The sequence below is a fragment of the Nematolebias whitei genome, chromosome 10 (assembly GCF_014905685.2).
Source record: "Nematolebias whitei isolate Nwh7 chromosome 10, NemWhi1, whole genome shotgun sequence".
Classification (NCBI taxonomy): domain Eukaryota; kingdom Metazoa; phylum Chordata; class Actinopteri; order Cyprinodontiformes; family Rivulidae; genus Nematolebias; species Nematolebias whitei.
In genome coordinates, this window is record NC_056507.1 from 19,792,650 (window position 1) to 19,812,613 (window position 19,964).

Consider the following 19,964-nt stretch of genomic DNA (forward strand, 5'->3'; position numbering starts at 1 on the left):
AATCCAAAAATACTTTATTAATCCCAAAGGGAAATTATTTGTTGTTGTAACTCATTATCCTCATTTCATTAAGAGATGTTATATGGTTATGCATCATAACAAATGTCCAAAACAATAAAAGCTTCAGTAAAAATCATTTTAGCTGCACAGCATCTGATACCAGAGGAAACAATCATCCAAAAAATGTGATTTACATCCAGAAAAAGAGAAATTTGTGTTTCCAAAAGCAAAATCTCAGAATGAAAGTAACAGAGCTGCTTCAACATGCAGCCACCTTGAGCGGCGCAATTCTAGAACTCCTATGTCATTTCTACGCCAGTTCTAGAAACCTATGTCATTTTAACAACATACGTACAGTACTGTATATGTAGCTACTAAATTTAACTTACCAGGCTCTGCAGAACAGGAGTGGCACTCGGTTCTGGTCCAACTCTGTTCTGGTCCAACTCGGTTTCATTTCTGCAGACCTGCACTGCATCACCGAAGCCCACACTCAATTTTCTAAACTCTTAAACCTATTAATTTTAACAACATACTTATATGTACAGTAGCTTCTAAATTTTACTCACTTACTAGCGTGGCGTCCCGGCTCAGAGGTCCTCGTGGGCTGGCTAGGATCTCTCAGGCTCACCGCTCAGTCTGGGGGTCATGTTCTGGTCCGGTTCAGTGCAGCCCTGAGTGCCGAAGTGCATTTTTTTGGGAGGCCAGACCTTCAGTTGGTCGCACTGACTGGAGGTGGTTGATTGAGTCCAAGTCTGAATGAAAAAAGTCCCTATGAATGGGCTCACGATGGAGCCCCGGACCTACAATTATGGCTTATGGGAAATGTGTTCGAGCAGGAATATAGTGTAACGTTATTGGGAGAAAACTACAAAATGGCGGCGCCTGTCCCAAGTATTTTATTTTTTTCATTAACTTTTTACTGTACAGTACTGTATCCAGTACTGTCCCAATCCTGTGAGTAATATTAAAGTTGACAGTAATGTGTCCTGTACAATAAAAAAAAAAAATGTTAATGTGCGTTGACAAACCACGATATAGCAAGTCCTAGAAAGTCAAACCGCCAAGTAGTGAGGGACTACTGTACATCTACAAATGAATATTTTTGGAGCCAGTACAATTTAAAATGGCTGCCGAAGCTAACTGAATTTAGAAAGCACAAAAATAGCTACAACTCAGTGAATTTTACACCTTTTGCGTAAGCCAATTAAAATGGCGGCCACAGTCATTGTAAGCCAACAGAAATATGGCTAAATGTCAGTCAAATTTACAGATATTAAGCTCAAATTTGGTGTGACAGTTGCTGATAACAATCACCCACACAGTATTTTAGACTTTTCAATACATTGTATGAGATTGTGAATAACATTATTTTCAAGGTTCAACCAAAAGGTCTTTAATGCTAATTCTTAGTAAAAGATTGTCTTAGTCTAAAACTCTTGTATAAAAGGGAGCGGGTGATGAACATTCCTTTCAAGGACTGTTAGGTGTTTAGATGTGCATTGTGTTATTTCACTTTTTGTAAGTGACAATTTGAAGAAATCAGTGTATTTTCTTTCACTACAGCATTTATGAGTAGCATGCTCAAAGGGGCATTTTGATACATGAGCAGTCGCAACTCTTCCTAAGACACGATGCATTTTAGAGTTACCACCAGGCATCGTCATGATAGATGTTTTGAACATGGCCTTCTTCCCTCTAACAAAATACCAATATGAGGTCTTTGCTGGACAAACACATTTAATTGAAATAAAAACAAATTTAAAAAATGTAAAAAAAAATGTTGCCGTCAAGTAAATGTCTCTTACTTTGAGAACAAACTCAGCAAAAAGAGGATTTTTGAATGCATTTGCATTAAAAATTAGCACCCTGTAGCTGAATCTTTGAGTTTTATATTGGCAATGACAGACTATATAATTTTTAAAGTTTTGTCTGGAGTTTGTGGAGGGTTTGTGTGCAATATGTTCTTAATTTGCATAAAGTGTGGAAATGTCAAGCGGTCAGTTCGACATTTCATCATTTAAAGTTTGTTGCAACACCACCAGAGTGCACTGCATTGTCTTTTTAAATAGTCAAATAATTTGTCAGAGTCTGGCTGTTTTAATAGTGGCTATTCATTTGGAACATACCGCTCCATACATTCACTTCCAACAAACTTCATTAAGACAAAACAAACGGCTAAAAATATATGTTTTTAAAGAAATAGTAAAACATGGATCGTGTAAATCGTCTAAATGACGGTCTTAGATAGACAGAGAAAGAGCCAAACACTGACCGAAAGGTAAATAAAAATATTATCTATGAATTATTATCTGCTTAATTTAAAATAGTAGAGCTTTCAGTTGACCTCTGCTTTGGTGTAATGTTCATTCATATTACTGCATTGCCAAAAATCCCTATGGAGGGAAATGCTGAAACTAACGCTGAGCCATGAGGGGTGCTGCTTTTGTGCCCTGAGTTTGAAACAGATTGAATGGCAATCTCACATTAGGATTGACTTTGAAAAAGGGAATTGTAATTCAATTTATTCTACTGCCATGGCCAAAGAGACTCTTTTACATGTGAAAACAGCTCGGAGGGTTATTGGCATTCCCTGAATTTTCTGTTGTGGTCCCCTTTTTGTACTCGTATTAATTTCCACTGATCGATATTTAACCTGTTCAGCCTCTGTTTGTTTACAGTATATTACGTCTGGCATTTTGGCAGTGAGAAAATCTCAGTCTGTGTGTGGTGTGATGAAATATGGCATTTGTATTCAGAAGTGGGTCTTTTACCTGTATTTGGGAAGCTATATTAGGTGTAGCAGGTGATGTTTTGGAGCAGTAAAGCCTTCTCTCCGGGGTTGCCAGGGCTGCTTAGCATTTACAATGAGTCTTAGCTGTGTATACATATCTTCCACATCCAGAAGGGCTCATCTGCACTGCAAACATTACCTGTCTCTCTCTGTCACCCTTGGGAAACAACAAAAGGAGAGAAATGGAGAAACAAAAAACAAGCCAAGAAAAAAAAAGCCGCATTCTACCATCATCATCTCTTACTGCCCCAGCTCCAAATTAACTTGTCACCAATGTGCTCTTAGAGTATATAATTTACACTTTCTAACTAAAGAAATAAAAGTTGTAATGAAGAGGGCCCAGATAAGACACAAACACTTGTCATCCTATGAATTTTTAATCTTCCCTATAGAAAGGTTCTGTATATTTACACAGAAAAAAAAGATATGCAGTCAAATGGTATATGTAGCTTTATTTTTATTTGTCACAACAGACAAGACAATAAATTTATGTGAAAAATAAATCTATACATGTACCTTAGCATAAAGACAGATCAAATTATGCTAAATTAATGCCTAGTTTTCACTTTGCAAGTTAATGTTTCTAAACTACAGCAATGAAAATAACACATACAGCACTAAATAAATTGTGGGTTCCTGAGTGTTGATGAGCAACTTCTGTTTAACATGCTGTTTTGTCCTTCTTGCAGACACAGCATATGTGAGGGTTTTCATCAGCGACGTCAACGACAACAAACCTGTCTTTGCTCAGCGACTGTATGAAGTCCATGTCGACGAGAATGCAGATGTGGGCTTGGCCATTGTCACTGTTGGTGCTAATGATGAGGATGAAGGTACGCTTGATGAAGCAACAGAGTGATGGCGTTCCAACAACATTTTTACTGATGCTGTTCCCTAGAACAAAAAGTCAAAGTTGCCAACATGAAAGTTGTTAAGTTTTAGAAAGATTTGCAAGTTTTTTTTATATTTACTCTCAATTTTTTTTTTAATAATAAACTTATTTTGGCTGTATATCAATGAATTGCCTGCCAAAGAGGAAACATTTTTGCAGGATGGTCTTCATTTGTAGCAGTGCGCATAAAGTCACCCTGGGGCGAGAGTTTTCCAATCTGGTCTGTGCTCTGAGAAAACCATGTTGCTGAAATCAAGCGGTGTACTAGATTTAGTAGTCATTTAAGTGCTTGGTAATGCACTGCAGCACATATGTTCCAAAAAGAGTGACATGCTCCCACACAGTAGGTGGGTGGGATTTAAGCAATAAAGCAGTTGCTCATCCTCCAGACTGCAGCCTAAGATCCTTTCATCAGGAATGTTTAGGTCCGTTAATCAAGCATTTATGGAGAGCGGGGGTGCAGCTTAGGCTGGCCCATAACACTAATGATAAATTGCTGTGGAAGAACGCCCCCCAACATTAGAGTTACAATACTGTTTGCATTAGTGCCAAAAAAAAAACATGCTCATTCTGTCTTGTGGAGAAACTCCACCCAAGGTCTGACTGCTATAAACATGCCAGAACCCTGTGGGAGATGGGGAGCACTTTGTCATTTAGGACTGTACTAATACTACAGATTAGTGTATTAACATGGGATTGAAGCTACTTTAACCCAACAGGATGATTGAAAGCAAAGACTATGCATTCCAGAAGATTATCTGATCCATTCCAATGTTCTAGCATTAGATTGGATGGCCTCCATAGAGACACAGCAGATAAGTACACATCTTCCTTTTAACTAACCTACATCCCCCAACCTCATCCGAGCCTCAAATTAATTCCCTACAGGGCCACTATCAGTGCATTATGTTGCCTTCCACTCATTACTTTTTCTGCACTTTTTCTTTAATTAGTATCTGATTAAAGCTGAGGAGACAACGTTTCCATTTAATGAAGTAATCAAAACAAGAAAGAGTTACGTGAAAATCTACTACTTCGCAAGTCTTGAAGGAAATGAGGTGTAATGCCCTAGTGGTTGCACACTTCTGTTTTTGCAGGAGTGTTACAATGTGCAGATTAGAAAAAGGTAAAACACTTTTCGGTGCACGAAAAGAAAATTATTATTATTAATAAGAATGATGATTAAAACATTGACAGCAACTTGTTATAGATGTAATTACATTCTAAAATGTTGATTGCAAACAAATTGTCATTACACATTTTCTAATTGTTTCCACAGGTGCCAATGCCAAGCTGCGTTACCAGATAACGTCTGGCAACAAAGGTGGTGCCTTTGACATTGAACCAGAAGTTGGAACAATCTTTATTGCGCAGTCACTTGACTATGAGAAGCAAAAAAGGTATAAGCTCCTGGTTCTAGCTTCAGATGGCAAGTGGGAGGACTATGCCGCTGTTGTAGTCAATGTTGTCAATAAGAATGACGAGACACCTGTGTTTTCCATGACTGAGTACTACGGATCAGTAACAGAGGAGCTTGATGGGTCACCTGTGTTTGTGTTACAGGTGAGAGTTGAAAGCCTTTCTGCAAAAAATGTTTACATTGTGTAGTTTTTAGTAATTAGAATAATCCATATATCTGCAATTACCCTTCTAAACTTTGCTCTCAGTGTAGGTTTATGTGGCAGCTGAGTAACTATTACAATTTCCCATTCTGGCATATTATTTTGGTGTATCTACTGTTGGTGTTTTACCCTAGCTTGACATACAATTTAATTCGCTTTAAGTTACAGCAGCAGCAGGGATGAATCTTGTGTGGGGGAATTCTGCAGTAAGTCTGCCACATCCACTCTCAGACCAGACACATGAAAACATGCCTGATCAGAGCTCAGCACTGTAATTAAACTGGTCAGAAAAAGTGAAAAAACTTAAATGGGCTGTCTAAAAACAGTCTAAAGCAACTTACATGATAGTTGAAAAGAGAAGAAGGAGCAGCATTAATTTGCAGTTGAATGAGCAAAAGCATAGACTTTTTCTCAGACACTTGTCTTTTTCTGTGCAGGTGACGGCCACTGACCCGGACAAAGATGCAGACCAGGGTGCCATACGTTACTCCATTCATGGCCAAGGTGCTGAGTCACATTTCATGATCAACGACATCACAGGGGAGATGTATGCTCAGCGCACCATGGACCGAGAAGAACGGGCCGTGTGGCGCTTTGTTGTCATGGCGACGGATGAAGAAGGCGACGGACTTACTGGTTTTACGGATGTTATTATCAATGTGTGGGACATCAATGACAATGCACCTACCTTCTTGTGTGCACCTGATAATTGCCATAGTAACGTGGCTGAGAATTCACCTCCTGGAACAATTGTCATGGAAATGACAGCAGTTGATCTTGACGACGCAGCTGTAGGTCAAAACGCCATTCTCACGTATCGGATTACAGGGAATGCACGTAATTCAAACAATGCAGAACTTTTCATTATTGATTCCAGCACTGGCACAATATCTGTGACAGCAGAGGGTTTGGACCGAGAACGTGCAGACAACCACCATGTGATAGTTGAAGCCAGGGATGGTGGGGGTATGACAGGCACAGCCACTGTCACTGTTGTGGTAACAGACATCAATGATCATGTACCAAAATTTAAAGAGGATTGGTGTGGTGTTCATGTTCCTGAGAGCACACATGAGGATACTTTGCTTCTGGAGCTGAGTGCTGTGGATCCTGATGATGGCACGTACGGACAGCTGGCGTTCAGTGTGGTGGCAGGAGATTCAGAGCAACAATTCTACATGGTTAGTAACAGAATGGAGCAAAAAGGCACATTGAGACTGAAGAAAAAGCTGGACTTTGAGCAGCCAGAGGAGCGACAGTTTAACCTCACCATCATGGTAGAAGACTCAGACTATTCCAGTGTTATCCACTGTTTGATTCTGGTGGAGGATGAAAATGATAATGCCCCTGTGTTTATCCCAAACTCCCACTTGCTCTCTCCTTTGCCCGAGGACATAACTGTAGGAACCAGCATCATTCAGGTGGAGGCCACTGACGCTGACTCAGGTCTGAATGGGGGCATTTTTTACAGCATCGTTTCTAATTCAGACCCCTTTGGACACTTTACAGTCAGCCGTATCGGTGTTGTCACTGTCACCAAGCCACTGGATAGGGAGACAGTGGCAGGTTATGAGCTGGTTGTCATGGCGACAGACCGTGGTACACCAGCGCTGACTGGCAGCGTTACGGTCCACTTGCCACTGCTAGACATGAATGATAACGGTCCAGAGCTGGAGACAGTCTACACACCTGTGCTGTGGGAGAACAATCCAGCACCTCAAGTGGTCTGGCTTAACAGGAGCTCAACTCTACTTCATGTTGTGGACAGAGACTCCCCAGAGCACGGGCCTCCTTTTATTCTATCTCTGCCTTCAGTTTTCTCTGCTGACTTCCACCTACAGGATCATGGGAACGGCTCTGGCACACTCACCACCCTGCGCAGATTTGACAGGGAAAGGCAGAGTGAGGTTTACTTGCCAGTGATAATGATTGACAGTGGTGTTCCGCCAATAACAGCAACAAACACCCTCACCATCACTATTGGCGATTATAATGATAACGCCCATCAGGCAGGAGAGAAAGATGTCTATGTTCATAGCCACAAGGGTGAGTTGCTTGCTCACCCATTTTTCATTCCTTGCTCCCTGTTTTTGTTACAGAGCTTCACACTGCAGGCAAAGCTTGACTGAAGAGGGGGAAACTTAGGTTACAGCTGAAGGGAAAAGTTATCAGTGTTGTACGTACTCAATGTGGTTTGGAATTCATGATGGCTCTTTTACATTTAGACTCTGACTGTGTTTTGTTATGGTAATGTAAAATTTCTTCTCAAGCCCTGAGCACATTCTTTCCTTTCCTTCCCTATGCCTGAAGCTCATAAGAATATAATTTTATTGCAGGATCATCATTCTTCTTTTGTCTGATTTTGTTTTCCCCTCCAGCTAAGTTGGTTAGGTGTATTGGCTTGTTAGTGTTTTGATCCTACACACAGCTATATGGCAGTTTTGGTAATTGTTGGAAACAAGAGTGTCGTGACTCATTCAGGCTGCCATTGTTTACCCAGCTGCAGTGCTCTGGCACTGCAGGTCGATAATAACATAATCCATAGTGAGATAGCCTCACTTCCTTAAGCCCCACAGTCTCTGAAGTGGAGCACCAAGAGTCTATTCATTCCAGCAGTGGGACTTCACAGTTATGAGCATAATAAGTAGAACAGAACACAAGAATGCAAGATAAGGAGAAGGGAGGGACGAAAAGATAAGTGTTGGCATCAGCAGATTCTGGCCAGACTGAATCAATGTGCGTGTATGTGTGTGTGTGTGTGTGTGGGTGTGTGTGTGCGTGTGTGTGTATGTGTGTGTGTGTGTTTACCTTGATCAGGACGGACAGGAAATGCAGCACTTGGGAAGGTGTATGCCCCAGATCCAGATGACTGGGACAACAAGACCTACAGTCTGGAGGCAAGCGCTGCCAAGTAAGGGATTCCAGCTAAATGCGTAGATTTCTTTGTCCGAAAACATGCTGATCTATAAATATCCAGCAATGCTAAAAGAATAGAGCTTCAACATCACAGAAAATATATATTTGAAAGTGAAAGACGTCGGCTCAGAACTGAGCTTGTATTTCACCGGTAAAACTTCTTTAAAAAAACATCATTTGGTTTCAAACATGCATAACCAGTATTTCTCCCAAGTTGCAAATCCTTGGCCACTAATATGTCCCACAGTTTCCATTATGACTTTAATCATTGTCATCTTCAGTGATTATCATTCTGGAAACTACAATCAAATTCAATCAAACTAAGAAGTCTCGATTGGCCTGCAAGACATTCCAGAGATAAAACTACTTATACAATCATACTCTGACTACACCAGGGACCTTGTGTAGCTATTCACTAGTCACATTTTTAAAATCAGATTAGAAATACCAATTGCGTATTTGTTATATTCACACAGCAAATTTTGACAGTTACCATGACAACTATTAAGCTCCTTTAGAAGCTTTTGGAGCCAAATATTTACAGTTTTTCCTCTTTTTTCATCTTGGTCAATTTAGACTGTTTCTTTTATTTGTGTGTTTTAATTATTTACATTTAATGTTTGCTGTAGTAAACCCAAGTGTCATTGATCACATTTCTACTTGTGTTTTTCTGAATAAGGTCAGGGACATACACACATAAAAAAAACACACTCCTTGTCCTTTTTTCTATGATCTTGCACTGACATAATCTCATACCTAATGCTGCTTTTGCTTCTCTCAGATACTTCAGTCTGAATCAGAGCTCGGGGGTTCTGTCTCTTCGACAAAACACTCCGTCTGGCAGCTACTGGCTGAGAGTAGGTGTATCTGATGGGGTGTGGCCTGATGTGATCTCAGGAGTCAGGGTTCATGTCAGGGAATTGGACGAAAAGGCCATTCTGTCGTCCGCCTCGCTGCGTTTGACAGGTAACGTTTGCAGAAACAATGGCTTGCCTAAATGCAGAAATGTGGTGTTGATTTTGGAACTGTCTGTAGTTAAAGCTCAGCAGATGGATGGAAGCTGTATTTCTTTCCATCTCTTATGTTACTACATGACCCAAGAAGTATAGGTAAAATAACTGAATAGAAAAACCTTCTTTTTCAAGAAAACAAAGAAAGCCAGCTTTTTGTTGACTCTGGTAAATCCTGTTTTGACACTGATGTTGAAAATGACAGCATCTTTCACATGCATGAATAAATTGGTACTTTTCATTTAATGATTATCAAGTTGTCAATCTAGTTAACACCTAAATAACAGGCTGTCAGGAGGTTTTTTCATACAAGCATTGTTTAACATTTTTGAGGATTGTAAAGCAACCATTCAAAATGCTTGTTCAGAACAGTCTTCTCCTCCTTTTCCTGCTTGGTATTCTTCCACACACTGAAGTTTATGTTAGCGTACTCATTTTTCTGACAGTCTCCAAGATCAAATCAGAGTTATAAAGGTCAATTTAGAAGTGTCAGGTAAAGTCCTTGACATTTAAAAAGCTATTCAGTGAATGGAGTCTAAGACTGTAATGGATGCCTCTGACTCAGAGCTGTTATCATATTTCAGAGATTAAAGATGACTGCTTTCGTTTTCCAGATATCAATGGGAGGTTGCACCCCAAATGTGATCGATTTTCCTGTCATTAAAATATTTTGTAAAAGACAGTTTGTCAAGACAGTAACTTTGTGTCAGTGAGGAAACCGGCGATTCTTACTGGGCTGCATGCAGACTTATTCATCTCATGTCGACTCTGGGAGGAAACGAATCAATAGCGGGAGATGTTAGGCTACCTCATGTGCTAATGGAATCAGGAACTTCACAGACTTTGATCAACTCTGCAGTTGTCATTGACGAGTCAGTACTTCTTATGTCATGAGCCTCCAATCTCTTTGTCTCCTCAAGGCATTACAGCGAGAGAGTTTATCGACTCCAGCGTCGAAGGGAAAAGTCGGCTGGAGGCATTCTGGGACTTCCTGTCTGAAACCCTGTCCATCAGACCAGGAAGTATCAACATTTTCAGTATAGCCGACAGAGAGGAGAAAACCATGGACGTCCATTTCTATGTGCTAACTGATAATGGCTACTTACGGCCAGAGAAACTGCACGGTGTCCTCGCGACACATAAAAGGGAGGTATGTATACCATCCTGTCAGACCGATAGAGATCAGTGTTCATACATCAAGTGATAAACCTGCGAGCTAGCGGGAAAGAGATAACGGGGCTTTTTATCTGGCCTTTTATTCTTCCACCAATTTTCTGTCAGTTTATTGCCTGACCCTGTCATGTCTGTTTGTGTTCTGTTCAGTTATTATCAGTCTGTCCTCTATCTGTAACTCACTTTCTTCCATCTTTTCAGTCCACATAAATGTAAATGTACTGCCGTTTAACTGTTATACTGAATTTCTTGTCTTCCTCTTTTGAATTTCACATGAAATGTATTTGGCTCTTAGAAAGGCAGTCTATCACTCTTTTCTACATGACACTAAAACTGGAATTACAGATTCCTGCTATCTTCTCCTGAAATGACTGTCCTTTAATTCTTTGTCTCCCTTTTTTTTTTTTTTACTTTGCAGCTGCAGCCGCTCCTTCGTGCGAGTGTGAGCCAGGTGCAGGTAGATGAGTGCGTGCATGCAGACTGCAAGACATCCGGCGGCTGCTACACACAGTTAAGCATCAGTGACTCACCCACCTTGATAGACTCTGGTGCTCTGTCCCTGGTCTCAGTGAAAGTGACGTCCTCGGCTGTGTGCGGCTGTGCTGCCAGAGAAATGACCCGCCGACCCTGCTCCACCTACCCCACTAACCCTTGCCACAATGGAGGAACATGCATTGACACACAGAACGGATACAGGTGAGAAGCACATCTGCAGTTGGACTTCAGGTGAAATTGATTTTCTAAAATGGAAATCAGTATCCTGATGTGCTGCAGGCTTTTCTCTAGTCCTTGAAGGACCACTATAAGTGATTACAAATTGTGTCTCTAAAAAAAAAAGCATTCTTGAGTTTTGCGTTATTGTTGTGAGTTGAAAATAAGAAAAAAAATTATGTGACTTTTCTAAAGGCTCTCATCCATTTGTTTAGAATGGAAGGGTTTGGGCTGCACAAATCATTCTAAAAATTGATCTCATAAATTCTGTCAAAAGTTTTTGATGCATTTGTAAAACTCATCAGTAGGTGTTAAAATTGTTATTATGGTTCTTTGCTTTACAATATCCACCCTAAACATTAATAAACACCTTTCGTCAATATACAAGTCCTAACCTTTGGGTTTTAAACTACTCTGAGGGAGTCTTGTGCAGAAAGAAATGCATGCATTTCATTTTCATGCACACACTAATATCCAGATTAAATAAATATAGGGCAAAAGGATTATTTAAATCTACTTCCCTTTACCGTATGCTCACAGCTTCTTAAAATCCCCTTTAATGCCATTTACACACATTTGCAAGTTTGTGCAAGGCCTGATGTCCAGAGACAGCATGTAACAAACAAGCGAATTTAACCAATGAGAAACTTGTGTTCTTTTAGACAGATTTCTCATAAAAATGTTGTACATGGACTCATATGAATGCATTCTAGCCATAACTAATCTAGTTTTATTCTTCACAATTGCTGAATGAGTATAAGGGGGAACCTCAGAGAGGAGCTAATCAGATATTATCAGTGAAAAGTGAAGAAAACAGGTGCTGCCCTTTGCAATTTGGGCATCCATTGCTCTCTTTAGTCACATGAAAGAGCAGCTAAGGAGTCAGGCTCTGTTTTTAGCATGTGCATATTTATGCATCAGTCTATATACTCAGCCTGTTCTTCTTTTTCTGCTGCACATGAATCATTATTCTTGACATATGTTGCCCCTTTGCACAATAAACTGCGATTGGAAAAACAGACCCTTCCAGCCTTGGAACACAGAGCTGTCTTTAGGCACTGCATGAAAATGGATGGCTTTGACATTATCAGCCAAACCAGCTTGTCTCACATGCCTGTAGTGGAGAGGACAGACTGAGATCAACCTGTCCCTTCAATCCTCGCCATCACAATGATCGAAATGGCTGTTATTTATCACTAGATGGGTTTTTTCTATAAACGATGTTTTTCTGTGATCATTAAGATTCGCTTTTACAGTCTCCCGCACAAACATATTTGAGCGAGTCTCATGAATAACATTTATTTTCCAGTTTGTGCAAGAGCAGTGATCCTTAACACAAAATCCCTAATCAAAGTAAGTGCAAAAGAAGGCAATCTTGCAAAGTGGGAAATGCCATAAAACGAAGAAGGGGGCAGTAGCAGATAGTAAAAAAAAAAGAGAAAGAATGTCTTGAAAATCAGAGATGATTTGACACATAGAAAAGTGAGAGAAATAGATTTAATTATCTCCTAACAAAGGAACGTGGTGTGCTGAGCATGGACCGTCTCTGCGGAGTTCAGCTCCGACAGCTGTGATAGATAAAAAATAGACTAGAGTAATCTTGTGTTCGTAGCTAATTGATTTAATGGAGAAGCGAATATTCAGGACGCTGTTGCTAATGCAAACAATTCATAGATAAAAGTGCTCGTCTTGCCGTCTGTTGACATCCAGCGTGTTCAAACAGAGCCGTACCTCTCTGTCTGTGTAAATCAATAAGGCGGTCACGTACGCCAACCATTTGACAATGCGAGGATTTCTGTGAGCTCAAAACTGAATGACGCTGATTGTTTCTTTCCCCTTGTTTTGTCCTGGAAATCTTTTTTTACACCTTTTTTTATTTTTTGTGCTACAGGTGCCGCTGCCCCCCACAGCTTGAGGGGCCAGACTGTCAGCAGACGAGACTTAGTTTCCATGGCAACGGCTATGCCTGGTTTCCTCCCATAAGGCCATGCTTTGATAGCCATCTTTCACTCGAGTTTATGACAGAGGAAGATGATGGACTGCTGCTCTACGCGGGCCCCTTGGCCACGCTTTTACCTGGGGATACAGAAGACTACATAGCAATAGGTAAAGAAAGAGTCTGAATAATTAAAAGTGTTCCAGGGGGCATATGGGGATTTAAAATCTGAAACCTAATTGTGTGTGTGTTTAATTACTGTGCGATAGTTAATCAGCAAGCAAATATGAGGTAAATTTTATGTTTTTGTTTACTGCTGAGGCACATGAGCACTCGCTCAAGCGAGGCATGCAGCAAGAACTTAATGTGATGCTTTAGCAACTGAGCAGTTTCACGATTAACACTGTAAGTAATAATTCTTCATGTGCCCCCCCCCCAGTTCATCAGAACAGCAGTAAAACTTTTTAAATGATTCTGTGCCTCATAAAGATTATTTTGCTCTGTTCAGCGCCTGAAAGTACAAATGTAGAGGAAAAAAAGTTAACTTAATTATTACCCACTGCCAATAGGTGAATTTGGATGATTTTTTTTCCCCCATGTCTGTTTGTGTTTGTGTGCATGTCTGCTACAAAAAAATATCTCGTGAACCATGGATGGAGGTATTTTAATGAAAATTTCTGTAAACAATCACCTACATCTACAACTGATTAAGTTTAGGAAAAATCTCAAGTCTGCTGGACTACGACAACTAATCTACATTAGCCAACACAGAAAATGTCTATAACAGCCAGCTTCACAGATATTAAGCTAAAGTTGTATGTGGCTGTAACAGAAAGACAATAATACTGTAATACATAATCTGAATGTGCTAACTTCTTCTATTGCATGTTTTTTTCATAATATTGTTTTCAACGTTTGACCCAACAAATAACTCATGACGTCCGATTCTATAAATAGGAAACTGTTCTGTATGTCCCGCCTGGTAAAAGTTAAAAAAAAGAACATAACCAAATAAATAATCTGATTCTGAAACTCTGTTATGAAAGGTGACAAGAAATATACATTTTTTCAAGTAATGCTAGTCCTTTAGATTAAAATTCATTTTGAAACATCCTGAAATGTGACACCTCTTCTCTGCATGCATTTCACTTTCAACACAACCTGAACAGATACCAGTTATTAATGTTTTGATATATTTTTGACATCTTACATTAACATTTGTTTTTCAAGCTTATCTTATTGGTGAGTTTATCTGCATTGTAGTGGGAAAAGCTGCTGCTGTGTGACTTATGATAGCATTCTGTCTTTTTTATACAGTGTGTAAATGTCTATTAAGATGAGGAGTTACTGGAGTTTTTGGAGGGAAATGTTGTTGCACCCCTATACCAACAGAGAGGCAGGCTTTTGAACTGTGTGCTGACAAAAATCTGGATGGTCCCTCTCCTCTTTAGTACAGAGGATGCACCATCCATGATTTCAAAGCTCAAATTTCAGTTCAGTTAAACAAAGTTTCTCATGATATCTCAGCTTTAGTCCAGAGAAGAGAGCAGCATTTTTGAATGGAATTCATAGTTCTTCACCGTCCTTTGCATGATAGCAGGTGTTAGTCACATGAAGAATGGCGTACATTATGGACAGGTTTCAAGACCATCACAGGTCCCCAAATTGTTTAAAGTTACCTTACTTTTTTGTAGGGAAAATGGTACAATTTCTTGGCTTGAACATTTGATTTGTTGTCAATGTGTGAGGAATGTGTCTGTACCCAGATACAAGGACCGAAGTGAACAGATACCAAGACATGAATACACTTTACAGTGTTTATTTACAAAGTGCAAAAATAGGCAAAGTTCCAGGTGGGGGAGCTGGAAACCAGGAGAGCAGCGAAGATGGTTAATGGTCTGACAACTGAGGGTGATAATGTAGTTGCTGCTTTTTTCCTTATGGTGAGGGTAGGGGTCAGTTATGGGGAGAGCTGACCCAGTTGTTCCAGGGCGTGGTAGGTGTATGTCAGAGTTTGGTTCCAGGGGGATGGACAGGCAAGTGGTAGAAAGGCGTGGAAGCAGCTGAGGAGGCACTGGAGGGTTTGAGGTTCACAGAGAGATATCCGTGGGACAGGAGGATGTCAGGGTTTAAGTTCTGGAAATATGAAGAGGATAACAATCTGTTATTCTTTAGTCTCATTCACAAAATACTGGCTAGAACAGAACTACCACTGGTAGGTAATGCTCCAGTGCCTGCTGAATGCTCTCTGTAGCATTTTATGCTCTTCCTGCTTGTAGAGCTGACGATCTGCAGGTGAGGCTGATTCGTGCTTCAGATGGTGGCAGAAAGGTTGCAGGGCAGAACTCCCACACTATATTTCATTCTGAATAAATTATGGGTTTATGTGATTTTCAAATGGTTGCATTCTGTTTTTATTTACATTTTACACAGCGTCCCAATTGAGATGATAAAATTAGACATTTTGACAGTTTGCTGGTCTGGATCATGGAGGTCACTGAGCTCACGTTAGTGTTTTCTATCTGCATCAGCATTGTTACTGTCCATCAACCTGAAATAAGTTATTAGATCATTTCCTTGAAGTGTTTTACTGTGGGAAAAAAATAAATAAATGTAGAAGTTACAAATATTCCAGACAGGTACCAGTTTTCCCAGAGTAGATCTCCAAGCAAGTGCACGCCAAGGTCAAACTGTGCAATGCTTTGAGAAACTGCAAGAATAAAGAGCTGTGTCTCGCACTCTGCAGGCTTTAGTTACCGTGGTAAATGTTTAAAGTTTTTGACGGTACAGCAGAAAGATTAATGAGAGGTTTACAGGGTGTAGTCTCCTCTCAATAAAACGAACATGACAGCCTGACCTAGGTTTGTAAAACTGAAACTGAACCAAGCACGACTTTTCACCCAAAACACCAGACCTCAGTGAACAGAAGGAACATTAAATAAGAGTGGCCTAAAAAATTACATGTAGGGTAAAATATATGAGACAGTTAAAAGCATTAGGGGTTCATATCCCAGTCAAAAAAATATGTTATTGTCCATTTCCTGTGCATGTGAACTGAACAATGCAATGTACCCAGCTCCAACATAGCTTGATTTTCTGCATGACTTATTTTTAACCCAAATTAAAGATTTTTTTTTAATATTAATATGTTTTCACCTTTTTTTCTTCAAATCAGGATAAAAAGTCATGTTTGAAGTTAATACAACACAGTGTGATGAACGCAGGTTATTCAATCTGCGTCTGCTTTCCAATTCCCATCTGGCAGTCATTTTCACAGTTTTAACAGGAATACATTATTTGTAGTTGTATCTCCTCCCTTGTGTGGCCATTTTTGCAATATTTTTGCTGAAATCTCCACTTCTTAAATTGCCATTTTGTGTGTTCACTCATTTTTCTCCACTGGGTGTATCAAGGCACCAAAAACTGTGATAGGATGACCAAGACATGACCCACAGGTGCACAGCTTGACATTAAATACAACCTCTATTATGAGAATCTTCTGCTTCCCTCACAGTCAATGGATGTCAGCCAAACCTTTGAAAAGCATTTGTCCTGCTGTTGGCATTTGCTGACACAGTCAAAATGTGGGGCACCATCTCAGTTTGAGAAACAAGAGTCAAAGAATATAAATGCTGTGCAGAACTTTATTTTTACAATACAATACAATACAACTTTATTTATAAAGCACTTTAAAAACAACACCGTTGTCCAAAGTGCTGTACACTAACACATACAAGCAAGCCTAAAAACCATAAAATCAATTGAAACTGTAAAAGTAATGAACTGCCAAATTAATAAAACAACAAACAAACAATAAAACAAATAAAAAAAAACAGTAAGACCAACATTTCAAGCTGAGTTAACAGCCGAAGAGGGGCAAAAAAAAGTGTCTTCAGAGAATAGTTAAAAGCAGGAAGTGAGTCAGCTTGTCTGACGTGCAAAGGTAGCTCATTCCATAGTTTGGTGCAGCGACTGAAAACGCTCGGTCACCTGTCAGCCTCCTGTTAGACTTTGGGACGACCAACAGCAACTGATCTGCTGACTTGAGAGAGTGTGAGAGAACGTACAGCTGGAGCAGGTCAGACAGATACTGTGAGGCAACACCATGAAGACATTTAAAAAAAAAAAAAAGAACCTTAAAATTAATCCGGAAATGAACTGGGTGCCAGTGTAGTGATTCTAAAACAGGGGTGATGTGCTCTCATTTTCTGGTACCAGTTAAAAGGTGAGCAGCAGCATTCTGAACCCAGTGAAGTTGAGTCGGTAATGACTGACTCAGACCAACATAAAGTGAATTATATTAGTCTAGATGAGTTGTAATGAAAGCATGGATTAAAATCTCAAAATGATGTTGTGACAGAAATAATTTGACCTTGGCCATTTGTCTCAGGTGATAAAAACTAGACTTGATCACTGATTTAATCTGTGCATCTAGTTTAAAATCACTGTCCAGCCACACGCCCAGGTTAGATGCTGTCTCAGTCAGACCTGTGTCAAAGGACCCAGATCATCATGGACATTGGAACCATTACTGGGCTTAAACAACAAGACTTCAGTATTTTCCTCATTACAATGTAAAAAGTTCTGTGACATCCATGCTCTGACTTCTGCCATACATTCCAGGAGTTTGTTCACAGAGTACTGTTTATTTTGTTTTACAGTAATGGCACATAAATGTGGCTGTCATCAGCATAAAAATGAAAGTAACACCATGTTCCCAGTGACTATATCCCAGAGGGAGTAAAAAAAGGGAAAACAGAAGGGGGCCAAGTATAGATCCCTGAGTTACTCCACATGTGAGAGGTGCTACAGAGGACTCCACTCCAATTTTTAATAAATTGGTTCTGCATGTTGGTTTAATTTTTGTTTAAGACATATCTTTCTTTCACAATCTGAGACATTTTCCTAATGTTTTATTGCTTTGGCATGTTTTGTTAAAAATTCAATAAAATTCCAGTCCAAAATATTTTTTGACACATCTTCAGTTTATTTATTTATTTTTTCTTCACATGCTTTTTTATTTAAATTAATGTGCTCACAGTACATTTTATGCTGGACAGGAAATTTGAATTTTCAGGCTTTAGCTATAAATAAAGAATGCCAATATTAGGTGATATTTTCTCATCAAGATATAACGCACAAGATAAAGTATTGACAAAGAGCTATTTACTTGTTTCTGAGTGAAATATTTAACGTCCCATGAGATTTTGCAGTCAACAGCAACGTGAAAAGGCAAAAAAGGAGTTTTGATTTTCTACTTCTGAGGTATGGTGAAAGCAGAATGTTTTCAAGTAGAATGTGGGAACAGGAAAGGTGAGGAGCTTGGATTTGTATTGTATTTTTAGTTGGAGAAATGATGAGCTTTCCTCCTGCAAATCTGAATGGCTCACTGAATGAAATGTTTTTAAACCCTGAGGGGCCAAAACAAAGTGTCAAATTAGTGTTTTTATTTCTGGGTTTTTGAGTACAAAGTTACTTCAGGATCTCAAAAATATCTTAAACACAGGAGAGTGGATTTACTTTTAGATAAGAAAATGGTCAAAATCAATACATGATATGTTGATCTTCTTGTATTTATTTGACTTTAGGACCCAGTTTGAACAGACACCAAAAAGTTTAATATTTAAAGAGATTGTTTCTGTTTTTTACTCTCAATGTTGGATGGGAACAGATTTGTGACACCAGCAAGAAGCAATAACTGGTGTCAACTATAATAAAACTGATGAACCATTCTCAGATTCTTTTCAATTTTTTTTCTTCTTGAAATTAGATTTTTTTGTTTGTTTGTTTGTTTGTTTGCTTTTTAGAGAATGAATTTTTCATGCTTGAAACACCTTCAGCAGTCCACTCCATAGGAAAAAATAAATATATCAAACTAAAAAGGAAACAGTAGCACAGTTTATTTTTCCCAGAGCTTAATAATTTGAACTTTGTACAAAATGACTAAACAGACACCAAAATAGGTTTTTTATTTCCAATTTACCAAATATTTACTTTTGCTTTACAGGATTTGGTGTCATTTGCACATTTTCTGTAAACCAGTTATGCTTGTAGTATTGTTTCTATATTTATTTATTTGGCTTATTTAGTTTAAGCCTAAATTTCACAGATTTTGGGGGAAGTTTCCTTTTTCTGGCTCAATCAGTATATTTGTAGCTGTTGTTTTTAACTCTCTTCTTTTGGTTTGCAGCACATTTCATCACAGTTTTCTATTGATTGTGCATTTATATTTTATATGTGCCAGCACGTTAAGCTGTTCTTTTCATTTTTTGTTCTATACAGCGTGGAAGGGATTTTTACCTTGACTTGCAATCCTTTTGATCTAATGTAACGGGGAACTTTACGTGGTTTGTGTTAACTCTGAGTCTTATCTTCCACAGAGCTGGTTGGTGGGATGCCTAGCCTTAAAATCAACCATGGCTCGGGGACCCTAGTCCTCCAGTTAACAAATGTTGGGGTGGCTGACAGACGCTGGCATCGCCTTGATGTGAAGAGCAACAGTAAAGTAAGAAAAGTGCGGTGACTTGTTACTTCTTCAGCCTGTGTGCAGGGAAAATGTCAGATTAGAATAAATCCTGCATAACAGAGTGCCATGCAGCTTTACGCACTGACCCATCGCTACATGCAGGAGTGATAACGTCTCCATTCAAATTTAAAGGAAGTCCGCTTCACTCTGGATCGATGCTCCAGTGCTATTGTCATGGAGGCAGAAGGTGTGGAAGCATGGGCCATGACAGAGGACCGCTCATCCTGTGAGATCAGAGGCGTCACACCAAACAGGGACAGGTAAGATTGATAAATAGATATAGGGATAAAGTCTGTGAACATAAACATGATAATATTTGTTGTTGCATATGAGATTAATTAAAAAAAAAAACTCCAAATGCACACACACACACACATATATATA

The 19,964-nt window shown here is 39.4% G+C and overlaps 1 protein-coding gene across 1 annotated transcript in view; it reads left to right on the forward strand.

The window, feature by feature from the left end:
- Positions 1–19,964, forward strand: part of LOC119416019 (neural-cadherin) — a 141,690-nt gene that overhangs the window by 98,442 nt on the left and 23,284 nt on the right. The window contains exons 16-25 of the mRNA XM_037683188.1: positions 3,484–3,627; positions 4,966–5,249; positions 5,746–7,354; positions 8,126–8,219; positions 9,006–9,190; positions 10,155–10,384; positions 10,826–11,103; positions 13,010–13,224; positions 19,435–19,559; positions 19,713–19,840. Of these exons, the coding sequence (XP_037539116.1) occupies positions 3,484–3,627; positions 4,966–5,249; positions 5,746–7,354; positions 8,126–8,219; positions 9,006–9,190; positions 10,155–10,384; positions 10,826–11,103; positions 13,010–13,224; positions 19,435–19,559; positions 19,713–19,840 (3,292 nt within the window). The remainder of the gene's footprint in view (positions 1–3,483; positions 3,628–4,965; positions 5,250–5,745; positions 7,355–8,125; positions 8,220–9,005; positions 9,191–10,154; positions 10,385–10,825; positions 11,104–13,009; positions 13,225–19,434; positions 19,560–19,712; positions 19,841–19,964) is intronic.